The sequence below is a fragment of the Equus quagga genome, chromosome 11 (assembly GCF_021613505.1).
Source record: "Equus quagga isolate Etosha38 chromosome 11, UCLA_HA_Equagga_1.0, whole genome shotgun sequence".
Lineage (NCBI taxonomy): Eukaryota > Metazoa > Chordata > Mammalia > Perissodactyla > Equidae > Equus > Equus quagga.
Window position 1 is genome coordinate 98,955,993 of NC_060277.1, and position 13,414 is coordinate 98,969,406.

The window sequence follows — 13,414 nt, forward strand, 5'->3', positions numbered from 1 at the left end:
TAAAAATTAAAATCAAGACTAAGTTTAGATTAAAATTATGAAAAAATTATAAAAGCTACAATTATAAAAAGGAAAGGTGATGGGCCGGCCTGGTGGTGCAGCAGTTAAGTTCGCACGTTCTGCTTCAGTGGCCCAGGGTTTGCCAGGTCAGATCCCGGGTGTGGCGGAAATAGCCTGCTTGGCAAGCCATGCTGTGTCAGGCGTCCCACATAGAAAGTAGAGGAAGATGAGCATGGATGTTAGCTCAGAGCCAGTCTTCCTCAGCAAAAAGAGGAGGATTGGTGGCAGATGTTAGCTCAGGGCTAATCTTCCTCAAAAAAGATAAAGGAAAGATGAAAGGAAAATAAAAGCAACCTAAAAGGTTAGAAAGATGGAAGGTAACATCGGGAAAATATATCTTAAAGGGATTTCAAAAAGGTTAAAAATAACTGCTGTAAGTCTATAATTATCTCAAAAAAGTTAAAACATTAATGAAAGGCTAAAATAAATATAGAGTAGAAAACTTTAAGTAAAAATAGTGAAACAATATAATAATATAAATAAATATATGTAAAATAAATCAATAAACATGTAAATAATGTTTACATATATTTTATTACATATGTTAATAAATATATGTATTATATATACTATATAAATATATAATATATTATATAGTATATATAATATATAAATATATGTACATGTAAATATATATAATAAATAGTTAAATATATGTAAAATAAATCAAAACATAGACAGCTGAGTTTTTTAAAGGTTAAGAAAGAAAAATGAAGACCAATAATTATAAAAGTATAAAAGGAGGAAGTGAAAGCAACTAGAACAGGGGAGTTTCAAAAATAAGCATAAAAATAAATATAAAGTAGAAAATTAATAATATGAGATAAGTAGATCATTTAAAAGGAAGATGTCAAAGTAAAAGACAGGAGACTCAAATTACAGAGATAAAAATGTAAAACATGCAATAATCCAAAATAGCATGAATGAACCAGAGCAAAATGGCACTCTTAAAAGTCCAGAAATTCAAAGTTGTGAGTTATTTTTAAAATGAAGAGCCGGATATTCTTGATAAAGATGAGGACACAGTACAAGTGCTCGTTTCTCGCGGGCTCTGTGGAGCAGCCGCAGCCGCTCAGCTGGGGCTTTGCAGGTAAAGGGGGGCCTGTGGCTCTTCAGCTCCACAGCCTGGTGTCCCCCGCGGGGCCCTGGTAGGGGCTGCTCAGCCCGGCCCGTGGATGCACACCTTGAGGGTCGCGGTGGGTGCCAGAGAGTTGCGTGGAGGCCACAGCCCTGACCTCCAGGGGCTGCCGGACTCGGAGTCGGGGAGTCAGGACACCCGGTCAGGAGGTGGTTCCGCTGGGCAGTTGTGGTGATGGGACAGTCACATTGCTTCTCTGGGCCTCATTTTCCTCACCAGGAGGTCCTGTTGATGCCTTCTCTCTCCTGTTTGGTTCTACCCTTGCCATAAAAAAAAGAAAAAAAGATGAAACTACTAGTCCGAAGCATTTATTTTTTAATGAAATGGACAAGCGCTGGGCGTGGTACCACGTCAGACCCGCTGACCCTGCACACCTGGTGGTTTTGAATATGAATTGATGTGATGTTGGTGAATTAAAAGTGCACAGACATGTAAATAACGCTTTGGCAGGAATACAGGAGCGAGGGATGAGGTTGGGTGTCTGGTTGTTGGGAAGGGGGTACAGGGATCCTCCTGCCATGAACTGGGGAGGTGGCACCTCTCTTCCTGCCCCCACCCCACCCCCAAGCACTTAGCCTCGGCTCAGCATCCCAGCCTCATCCTCCCATCTTCCTTCCCCAGGTGGGCCTTGAACCAGGATGGCTGAGCCCCGCCAGGAGTTTGACGTGATGGAAGATCATGCTGGCGCGTATGGGCTGGAGGAGAGGAAAGAGCTCCCCTCACAGGGGGGCTACACTCTGCTGCAAGACCAGGAGGGTGACATGGACCACGGTCTGAAAGGTTAGTGCATAGCCCTGCACAACAGGCCCGGTACCTTGGGGATCGCCGGCAACCCACTTGCTTTGGAAAGGGTTGGCAGGAAGGGTTTGCATCCAGATTTTTAAAGGAATTTTAAATACTTTATGGTGTTAGATTGCCCATAGAGTGAAGCCTCATAATTTGAATGGACCAAGATAACTCAAAATGTGAGGCTATTTGAAAATGTACCTTTCCAAAGGAGAGTTTGCCACATAAGTGGATGTAGTGTGACAAAGATTGCAGGGGGTTTGTCGGTCTAATTAATAGAGGGTACTCTCTTGAGTCTTTCCCCACACCTGTTAACCTATAAATCAGCAGTATTGGTTAGCATGCAAAATATGTGGCTTTATACATTCTCTCTTCCTTGCAGGCCTGTCTGGGCCCTATTCAACAAGAGTTTGTTAGCTCTGGGATTCCTACTATATCTGCATTAATAAACTGCATCAACTTCTAAATATTCTAAAATACAGTCTTTTGGCCAAATTGGCTAGGACTCCTCCTCTCCCCTTCCAAACAAATGTGTTTCATTTCACGTGATCTTCCATCACGTCCCCAAGTTCGGGGAGCCCCGTGGAGCACACAGAGCCCTCTCTCCTGCTCCCCATTCCAGCCCCTGAGTCGCTTTGGGGAGCACCAAGCTGGCCCCAGTGTAAGAAGGACGTCATGCCTGCCCTCCAGACCCGTTTCTAAGGACACAAAATAGCAAACAATCTACTTATCTCTTTTAATGCTAAACATCAGAGAAAGACTGCAGCCTGGGGTGTCGGGTAGTGGATCAAAGTGGTGGAGCTCCCAGGTGGGAAGTGCCCTCTTCTGGGTACATGTGTCCAAGAAGTTTCCTGGAGGAGGCAGGGTGACCAGGAGGTGCCCTGGGTCTGGGAAGCATGTGGCACAATGATCCCTACCTTGGAGAGGGTTCAGGACTTGTTGGGGGGACCTTGTTTCAAAGGCTGACTTCTCTGTATCTGTTTGAGGAAAGAATGTGCTGGAGTCGGAGCAGCTTGGGAATTAGACAGTGGGCTCCAAGTTAGAGGAGGTGGGCGTGCTGTCCCTGGGAGCTCAGGGGCTGCCCTCTGGCTTTTTTAGGATCCCAGCCAGCCTGAAGCTCTGGGTGAGGGGAGTGGAGGAAACACCCGCTCCAGCCAAGCGTTCCCAGTGAGCCCAGACCTCCCTGCCTGGTGTCAGGCACCACATGGTAACAGGAAATGTGCATTCGGACTCTCCCAGGCCATAGCCTGGCTCCAACCGGAGCTGCTAAGTTTCAGGTCCCCACAGAGGGCAGCTGAGCTCTCATCCGAGGATCTGAGCCCACACATCCCCGCACGTGTCTGTTCTGCGTCATTGTTAGTACTGCTGCCTTTACTTTCAGGGGTCCCGATTTGGGTGATAGACTATATGGCCACCCTACTTGTAAGGGAACTTCCTGAAGGTGATAATTGAGGCATTTTTGTAGAACTCTACCAGTGGCAAAGGCTTTCACCACCAGTGTCTCAGGTGATGCCCACAATGAGGGCTGAGGGCAGATGTTGTTGTCCCCAGTTTACAGATGACAAACAGGGTTTCCTCTCGGAGGTCATGGGGCTAGGATATGGCGCTGCTTGAGCAGAACCTCCAGCTCCAAGGCAGCTGCCTCTGGTCACTCTCAGCCACGACCCCTGAAACTTCACTTAGTAACCTCTCATGGGTGGGATCGAACCTAGAATCACAACATCCTGAATTCTGCCCCGTATGAACTGTGCCAATGACACTCTATTAGGGTAGTCTGGTTTAAAAATTGAGTTAAAAATATACATTATGTTGCAACAAATGTACCATCATGATGTGGGATGTTAATAATTGGGGAAACTGGAGGTGGGATGTAGTCTCTGTCGTATCTTTGCAATTTTTCCATAAATCTAAAACTGTTCTCAAACAATAAGTTCATTTTTTTAAAAAAGCCCAGAAAATAAAAAGTGGTTTTTACCACTCCTAGTTTTTGACAGGGAAAGTAAATTCTATTTGTAAAGTAAGGATAAGTTCACCAAGTTATTTTGTGTCTCAAGTTGCCTAATGTTTACTAAAACCATTCAATTTTTTAACATAAAATGTGACCAGAAGGTCTATGCTAAAACATGTGTATATGATATATACATATATGCAAATTTTAAGTTGCTGATCTTTTTGTCACCACTGGGAAAGGAAAGCATTTGAAGATAGTTTGCTAACCTGAAGAATATACCCCCCAAGAAAGCCAGTGATGGGCCGGCTGGTGGTGCAGCGGTTAAGTTCAGACCTTCCGCTTTGGCGGCCCGGGGTTCGCCAGTTCAGATCCCAGGTACGGACGTGGCACTGCTTGGCAAGCCATGCTGTGGCAGGCGTCCCACATATAAAGTGGAAGAAGATGGGCACAGATGTTAGCTCAGGGCCTATCTTCCTCAGCAAAAAGAGGAGGATTGGCAGCAGTTAGCTCAGGGCTAATCTTCCTCAAAAAAATAAATAAAAGAAAAAAGAAAGAAAGAAAGTGATACCTAAGAGATTTTCATATTTCTCAACAAATTTATTCTCGGTGCTAAGGATTTAGAATGAGTTATTTTTGTACGGGGAGTGAGGGCTGTGACTTGGCAGAAGGTGTCACTTTACTAGCAACATTTGAGATAAGTGACAGAGACTATTTTGAATAATGACAAGAAATCACATGTGAAATACTAGAACAAAGAGCGTCTAAGTGGATGCTAAAAGTCGGAATAGGACTAGGTACAGCCAAAGAAAGCTACAGAGTGAGTGAAAGTTGGTTAACTGATGAAAGAATGCACCCTGATGAATTAAACAGTGCTACAGGTTATACCTTCCAGATAAGACGTTCAAAGAGGCTTCCTCCTCCTCCCTCCCTCCCTCCCTCTCTCCAGGAAATTTAACAAGGATAATGCAAATAATGAGACTTGCAGACTCGGGGTGGGTTAGGGGAGGAGGAGTTTGGGGAACAAGCTTGCTTGGGGTGCCATCACGCCCACCTGCTCTGTGCTCGGACAGTCAAGCCTGGTTAGTAATAACAAGGCTCAGCAGACAGTGTGCGTGACATCCCTCACATTTGTCTGCAGGCGTCTTGAGGCTGTCTGCAGGTTTTTGCAAGCTCCAGGACCAGGGAGCTTGTTCGGCGGAATTAGCCCTTCTTTGGCTGGATGGGCGCGGCCAGGGCTGGTGTCCAGGGAGGTGTTTTAGCAAAGGAGCCTGGTGTCTGATCTCCAAGTGCCCTTGAACGCCACTTGGCTTTTTTCATCTCAAGGTTCTGCCTCATGCTCAGAACCAGCCCCCCAAACCCCATCCTGAAACTGACTCCAGGGCTACCCCCGGTGGCGTGACTTTGAGTCTACCGGAAGCTTCTTGGCTTCGGATTCTGAAAGGACAGTTTTCTTGTAGGTAACTGTTACTGACATTTCAGGCGTCACTCAAGGCTTGTTGGTCAGTACTTGGAGAGCTTCCTGTGAAAGCAGCTGGATAAAGTCCAGACACGCAGGCAAATGTGCAGTTAGAAGGCACGGTGTCTGCCCAGAGCTAACTCCTTGTCAGAGTGTTTTTCCAGGTGTCTACTTGTCATTAATTCATGGCAATGATCTCCCATTAATCTCCCAGTAAGAGAGGACAAAGCCCCGGGTTTCTCCTGCCTTAGCTTGCTGGTATCCGCTGCCTCTGTGTCAATGTAAGAGCCTTCGCCTCAGTTGGAACCACTAGCTGATTAAAAGGCAATTTCTCCTCTCGCCCAACAACAACTGTGCCTCACCTGCTACTTTGCCTGATGACCCTAGTGTGGGGGGGGGGGCAGTTGTGTTGGGTGGGGGTGGGAGTGGTCCCCTTTATGGTTTCATCATGCGGCATGTTCTGTCCATCTGGGTTCCGTACTGGGTATTTTTCAGCTCTAGAGACACTACTCCAAGTTCCTCCTGAGGTCAAAAGGCGAGGGTGGGGAGAGGCAGCCATTCTGAGGGGCTCACTGTGTATGTTCCAGAATCTCCCCTGCAGACCCCCGCCGATGATGGATCTGAGGAACCAGGCTCTGAAACTTCTGATGCTAAGAGCACTCCGACCGCGGAAGGTGGGGCCTCCCTCCTCTCATTACTTCATGCAGACAGCTCCCTCCGTGCCTCCAGCCTGCGCTTAGCCATGCTTTGAGCCCATGCGTGCCACCCTCCTGGCTGCATGTGCTGCTGCGTCTCCCTCTGGCTGAGAGATGTGCTCGCTCAATGCTTTGCAGGACGGGGCTCAGGCCCCGGAGTGCTGTGGGAGCCAAGCCCCGCTTTGTGCCTTGCTCACTAGTGCCAGGGATGGACACCTTCATCACGTGTGTGCTTTGAGGCAGACACACTTGAAGAGGCTGGGGTCTGTGACAAAGCAGGGCCGAGGCACAGCTCCTCAAAGCCCCTGCTCCATGTCGCTTATCATCCCCAAACGCCTTCAGAAGCCCCTGCCCACCTTGTTCTTCTTTCATGAGCCACCAGGTCCCGGCGCAGCCATTTGGCTGAGGACAGGGGGCAGGTCAGTGCGTGTCCCCAAGCTCACACTTTGGGGCTGGTCTTGGTTTAGTGTCCTTCGTTTCTTGCACTCTGGGCTTGGCCTGGGCCGCTGGACCTTGGCCGTGGTGTTAGTTCCAGCCCGTCTTCTAACCTCTCCTCTCCGGACATTGGGTGTCTAGGTTATTATAAGGCTCCTCATGTATTTCCTAAAGTGCTCCTGGGTCCTGGTCTTGACCACCCTCTCTTGCTTCCCATCTACATCAGTCAAGACTGTGTTTGATTCCACGTGATGGAAAACCCAACTAACTGTGGCATAGATATGAAGAGGTTTATTTGCCTTACATAATAAGATGTGTAGACTTGGGCAGCCGCTCCCCAGTGTCACCAGTCTTCTTCCCTCTTTATCTTCTGCCGTCCTTAATGGTTGGATTGTTGCCTCATGGTTACAAGATGGCTGTTGCACTTCCAAGCATCACATCTGCCTTCAAAGCAAGAAGAAAGTAGCAAAGCAAAGCAGCCAAAAGGGCCCTGAAACCAAACATGTCCCCTTTTTATTAGGAAAGCAAGAACCTCCCTGCCAGCCCCACCTGGCCAACTTCCACTTCTGTCTCATTGGCCAGAACTGGATCTCATGGCCACCCCTGGCTGTAAGAGAGGCTGGCACATTGAGCATTTTGCTTTTCAGCCCCTTTAGTAGGAGAAATCAAGGGAGAAGGGCATTGGGAATGGCTTATGAGTAACCCGTCTGCGGTATCTGCCCCTCCACCTCCCCATCCCCCAACCAAGGAGGCTCGTGGTTCTGTTCTCAGCACTTCTTCAGGCCCTGCCCATTACTTTGGATGCTGTGTCACAGGGTGAGAGCCTTGCCCCAGCGTCTCCCTTTGAATGAACTCAGAAAGCAGCTGTCAAGGGCCTGCCAATTGCTTGGCGTGAGGGTGCATCCGCGGAGGATACAGTGGGCATGGCCCTTCCCCCATGGCTCTCAGCCTAGTGAGGAGAAGACCCAGGCCAAATGCTCTTCATCTCCTCCCTAGAGCTGGTGACACAAGACGTTTCCCACTGATCTTGTTAGGGCAATTTTGCGAGTTGCCTACCACCCTGAGAAAGTCCTGGGACACCGATGCCAGAGTTCATGCCAGCCTCCCAAATCATGGTTTTCAGTGCTCCATCAACATTATTCTGGAAGAGTCTTCTGGCCAATCTTGCTGCACCCTGGACTCTGTACACATGTGGACCCCACAAGCTTCAGCTTCGCCCCACAGGGAAGGGCCTGCTGGGCTGGGTGCTGCCGGGCAGCTCCGCCTGCTCCCAAGACTGTAATTAGAATGGGCTCCTTTTGACTAAACTGACTCAGGCTCTTGGAAAGCTTTCAAAGCTGATGACTCCTTATTTTTTGCCTGGAGCAGCCCGGGAGCGTGCCAGGGCACTGCTGGGGAGGAATGCCGACTGGGGAAGTCCACCTGGATGGGAGAGCCCAGCAGCTCCTGGTGGTGGTCTCTGCCTCCGGCCACTGCTCTGAAGGCAGACCCATCTGCAAGCCTGTTGTCAGGCACCCGACTCTGGACAACACCCAGGGGAGTCCGGGCTTTTCAACCCTGGGTCATGGGCTTGGGGGAACAAGGGGAATAGAACTGGAGGAAAACTCGGAGGTCACCTGGTGGTGATTTTGCAGATGAGGAAACTGAGGCCCAGAGAGGACAAAGGACTTGCCCAAGGCCTCACAACAATTGTCTGGTTTTCAGCATTTCTTCTTTAGAAACACCTGGGGCCGTCCCCAGCAGTCTCTCTCACTGCAGTGTTGACATGGGTACTGTCTGTCCCCGGCTTTCCTGGCAGGTGGCCTGGGCATCCCACTGAGGCAGAATATGAATTTGCTTCCTGGGGGGCCGTCAGGCAGGAGCACTGCTCGGGCCCTACTTTGTGTTGCTTTTGTGCATGCGGCTGAGCTTCCTCCTGCCTCCCCGTCCCTCACTGCCCCCTATAAGAAGCAAAGGGGAGGGGCTGGCAAGGCTCCTCCTGGCCCCGCAGGTGACTCTTGGTGGTTTCCAGACGTGACTGCACCTTTAGTGGACGAGGGAGCCCCCGGCGAGCAGGCGGCCGCTCAGCCCGACTCGGAGATCCCAGAAGGAACCACAGGTGAGGGTGGCTCCCAGGACTGTGTGTGACAGGTGCCGCCGGGTGCCCAGCTGACCTGCTGGAGGAGTGGGTGGGAGCACGGGTTATGCTCGTCTCCGAGGGAGGCAGGAACGTGGGTGGATGCCGGCCTCTGGGAATCTCGGGTTGTTCTGGGCTTGATGCCTCACTGGCCTGTTGCTTCCATGGCTGCCTGCCAGCCTCCCAGAGGCTCGAGGACCTGCCGGATTCCTTCTCACTTCTCCTCTCCTTGTCTCAGTGGCACCTCACCTCCAGAGAGTTCTCTGCAGGGTTCTCTGAGGTAGGCGATGGCAGATCCTGCCTTCCTCACCCCTGAGGTCTGTCCACCCTCCCAGTGGACTCTGCCCAGCAACAGGGCCACCTCCCAGGGGACAGTTTACCCCCAGGAGTGCCTGGTGTGCAGCAGGGTGGTCCAGATGACTGACCCCACATTTGGAGGGTCTTAATCGGACAGCCCCTGAGGAACACAGCGAGGTGATGCGGCCTCCGTTTCTAGGCTTATCTTTTCAAACGTGTCTGCATAGGACAGGCAAGACAAGACTGTCCTGTCAACACGGATGATGGGAAATAGCTCAGACAAGGCGCTGGCCAGAACCAGCCCTGGCGTCGGGGCACCAGAGTCTCTGGAGAGCCGCCCAGGCCCTCAGGGGACCGGATGCTCGGCTGCGCTCCTGCTGCGTGTCCTTCACATTCCCTTCATGGGGCTCAGAGAGGGACTCCAGCCGCCAGCCTGATGATTTGGAGGGTGCTCAAGCAGAAATGCAGGGTGTCCCCAGCAGTGGAGAGGGGGGGTACATGTCCCAGGCGGGAGTTTTCTTTCCCTCCTGAAGATGGTGCTCCCGGCAGCCGTTTGGGATACCCGCAGCCCTTCCTCAGGGCTCGGCGAGCTGAGAGCGCCCCTGCAGAGGCCGGACAGCGCCCCCGCTCCATCACAGTGGGCTCTGCTCTGCCGCTTGGTCTTCTGAGAGGGGTGGAGGGGCGTTCTCAAAGCCAGGCAGGCCCCATCCTTGAGAGTGAAGGTGGTTTGAAGACCTCGGAATGACTCGTGGGGTGACATCATGGGTATCTTGATTTTTGTCCCCCCCTGTCCCTTGACAATTTATTTAGTGACGGACCCCTTTCCTGCCTGGGATGAACACTTTAGCTGACTCTTGACTTTTCAATCACTCCTAGGTAATCAAATTGCTTTCGTCTCCATAGTCCCAAAACACAGCCTGCAAATGCTAATTAGAATGCCCAGCCCGTGTAGCGGTGGAAGCTCATTGGGGCTGCAGCCCCGGCCCAGGAGGGGAAAGGAGGCGGGCAGGAAACTTCTTGCTGGACTGGCACTACTGAGAGCTGGCTTCACACTCTCTGCAGTGTTTAAAGTTGACTCTGTCTCTTGTGGGGACCTGTTTTGAATTTTCCAGACTCCCCCATGCCAGTTGTCCCCCCTGAAGCTTGCTCCCTCTGCACTTGATTCCGGCAAGCAATTCCTCTTTCCTCAGCTCCTGGGAGTCTGAAGATCCGCCCCCCGCCGCACCTCTGCTGAGGTCGGCTTGATCCTGTTGGTGGCCTGCTGGACATAGTCTAGGTGCCTCCACACTATTGCTGCCCTGTGCCCACGTTGACTCCTTGGGAAACACACGAGCATTCTTTCCCCAACAAATTCTGGGTATGCGGACTGACCACAGGGCTGTCACCACACTCCTTCGCTCTGCCGCCAAAGCAGGTCCAGCCCGTCTCCTCCTCTAGCTTTCCCAGGTGGGGTTCTGACAGAGGTCCACCATGTTGCTAACCATAGGGGACACATGTGAAGTGTCTCCAAGTGGCACCTTGAAACCCTTCATTGGGACTGAGATGGGAGGTTGCCATGTGGTCACCACCAGCCCTCCAAGCCACTCTCTCCAAAGAAATCCTCAAAACTTCTCTCCCCTTCGCCCTCTCCACCCTTTACAGCCTCTGTGAGATAGAGAGCTTTTAGAGTCAGAGGGACATTTTTTTAGCTGTTGACTTTGACAATATGTACCTTAGTTTAGCACCTCCCTTTGGCACGTCCCCTTTGCTGTATCTTGATGCTCCATTGGGACTTCCCATTTGAGGTCCAGTTGGGGATGTGGTGTGGCCGCCCCACTGCAGAAATCCCTGCCTCCCTCTTGGGGCTCCAGGGATGTAGAGAGGCCATATAGTGATGTGACGGCCTAGCCACTGTCGCACAGCCTCCCTCCCTCCCTGTGGCTTCTCTGAGCTCCTCTCTTGCTGGGATCAGGGAGGGCATCAGAGCTATCACCAGCCTCCAATTTCTGACTGGTGCCTGGGCCAGGATATCACAACTCTGCGTTGGTATGCGAAAGTGGGTCAACTTCCCGGTGCCTCGGCAATGATGTCAGCCCAGAACGTCTCCTCATGTTCTCTGTCTCCAGGACTCTGTGCCATTTTGCTGGACTTGCTGTCATTCTGAACCTTTCTTCCATGACCTTGTCAGAAACTCAGACCAAATCTTTACTCGGAGCTGTGCCTCTCGGACAGTTGGCTGTTGTCAGATGATGTGGAGCTGTCACCAACAGACCTCATGGGCTGCACAGACTCAGCTTGCAGGGGATCCAGAGGTGTTCGTGCCTACAGGCTGGCAGATAGGGACTTCCTGAGCCCACTGCAGCCCCGCTCCCACCCTCAGCACAGCTGCCCTGGGCCAGCCAACAGGCCGTCATGTAGCTTCCAGCGGCCCAGGGAATCTTTCTTTTCCCTCATCCGTGCTCTCCATGATATGGTGGCCGGTGGAGGCAACTGGGCATCTCTGTTTCAGGTGTGGAGAGGGAGTCATCGCAAGTCTGGTGGCCCAGCCAGCAACCTGTAGGCATTTCTCAGGGCGGTGGCCTCTCTGTCACTGTCCATCATGTTGGTTCTGGGGTCGTGAGGTCGGTGCATGTCAATGTGTGGCCAACTTGCCTTATAGACTCTTTCTTCTGGACGGTTGTATCCATTGTCCTGTAGCAATATTCTGATTTTTTCATGATGCAGAAATTGGCGTTGTATGAAAGCTTATTGATTTCAGTACTGTTGGTGATGCGGTCAGAAACTTTTCTCAGTCTTCTTTGTCTTGGGTGAGCTGTGGCTCCCTAAGCAGGAGCCCGAGACACAGAGTTGCTCCCTGGTACTGCTGGTCTCCTCTAACGAGGTAGCACCTATTCTGGGCATGCAGTTAAAGGGGTTTGCCTGGTAATTTGGAGTTTTGGGGCCCCACATGCCGGGCCCTTTGCTAAACACGTTCACACAAATTCTCGTGTTAACCCTCACCACCCTCCTACAAGACAAACCGGTATCGTCACCTTGGGGTTCCAGATGAGGAAACCTCAGAGAGGTTAAGTAAATGGTGACACCTGGGCGGGAACCCCAGCCTGACTCCACGCCCACACTGAGTCCTTCCCCACACCTCAGGGCCCCTGGAGCACTGGTGGGGCTGGGAGTGCAGCTGCCACACAGACCCGGCTCCCCTGGCAGTGGCTGAGCAGCAAACTGCTCCTCTGACCTCACCCATGCTGTGTATCTTTGCTGAGCAGGGTGCTCAGCAGCCCAGGGCCCCTGTGGAGTTCTTTCCTCCTGGATTGTGGGCACCTGTAAGGTGTGTGGGTGTGTGGGGTTTGTTTAGTGAGCTGTTTCCATCCACATCCCGGGCAGTGACGTTTGCAAAGAGCCAGAGGTGCAGCCCCAGCCCCCGTGAGGTGCGCCTTGCCTGAGTGTCTTCAGCAAAATGCCAGAGCATGCAGAGAGCTTTGTTTCTAGCAAACAGTAACTGTCTCTGCTTTTATCTTCTTTATTTGCTGACACCTAAACCAGCTGAAGAAGCAGGCATTGGAGACACCCCCAACTTAGAAGACCAAGCCGCTGGACACGTGACTCAAGGTCAGTGGGCTGGGGTTCCCTCCCACGCTCGGGGTTGAGAGGAGGGAGGCGGCAACTCTCAGACTGACTTGACTCTGAAAACAGAATTTGGGTGTGGGCCCTAATTCAGGGGTCCAGGAGATTTTTAGGAGTTAGTTCTTATCAAAGTGGGTTGTTCAGATACAGAAAGAGCTCCAGCGTTTGGTTTCCTTTTTTAAAACTATTTCTGAGTCATTGCTAAGGCAGTTAGTGTTCTGGAAGAAGCCGGCCGTGTCCAGCCTCGGGATCCAGAATGAGTGTCCAGCAGACACACAGTTATGTGCGGTGGGCTGGTCTCCCTGCCGGCTGCTTCCTGGGAGCAAGGCCTCAACCGTGTCACCACTGAGCTGTTTCTTTTCATCTTTCTTCTGTGTAACCTTCAAACCTTATTATAATTTTCTTCTTAGGGACCAAAATGGCTGTGTTCAAGGAAAGCAACTTTCTATAATTGAATATTGTAAATGTTTTAAGAACTTAATTTTTAAAATCCTAGAGATTCGTTATCTTAGGAAGTGGAGACCTCTGATACAATGTAGGCTGGGTTTGTTTTCTACCTTTTGCTGCATAAATGAACTCAAGAGTCTACGTATAATGTGGAAGCTTCTAGATTGCAACAAAGCTGCAATGACACTGTTCTTTTCTCCAGAAAGTGATATGGGATTTGTCTATCGTTTAGTGCCGCCACTGGGGCCTTCTGGCTTTGGGAAGCCCGCCTGAGGAGATGTCTCATGGAGGGTATTTTGAGGCCTGACTACACATTCCTGTGCCTGGAGGGATCACTGCCCCCGAGTGGGCTAATGTTTCTCATCTCACATGACACAGAAAGTGTGTTTTCATTCTTAGGCTTACAAAGAGCTTCAGAAAAACGTTAGAAGAA

The 13,414-nt window shown here is 50.9% G+C and overlaps 1 protein-coding gene across 10 annotated transcripts in view; it reads left to right on the forward strand.

The window, feature by feature from the left end:
• The window catches only part of MAPT (microtubule associated protein tau), a 101,730-nt gene that overhangs the window by 52,664 nt on the left and 35,652 nt on the right, over positions 1-13,414 (forward strand). For 9 of the 10 annotated variants that reach the window (XM_046675019.1, XM_046675017.1, XM_046675023.1 and 6 more), the window contains exons 2-5: positions 1,820-1,978; positions 5,979-6,065; positions 8,533-8,619; positions 12,454-12,519. In XM_046675019.1, the coding sequence (XP_046530975.1) occupies positions 1,837-1,978; positions 5,979-6,065; positions 8,533-8,619; positions 12,454-12,519 (382 nt within the window). In that variant the 5' untranslated portion in view covers positions 1,820-1,836. The remainder of the gene's footprint in view (positions 1-1,819; positions 1,979-5,978; positions 6,066-8,532; positions 8,620-12,453; positions 12,520-13,414) is intronic. The other variant, XM_046675020.1, reaches the window with a different exon arrangement.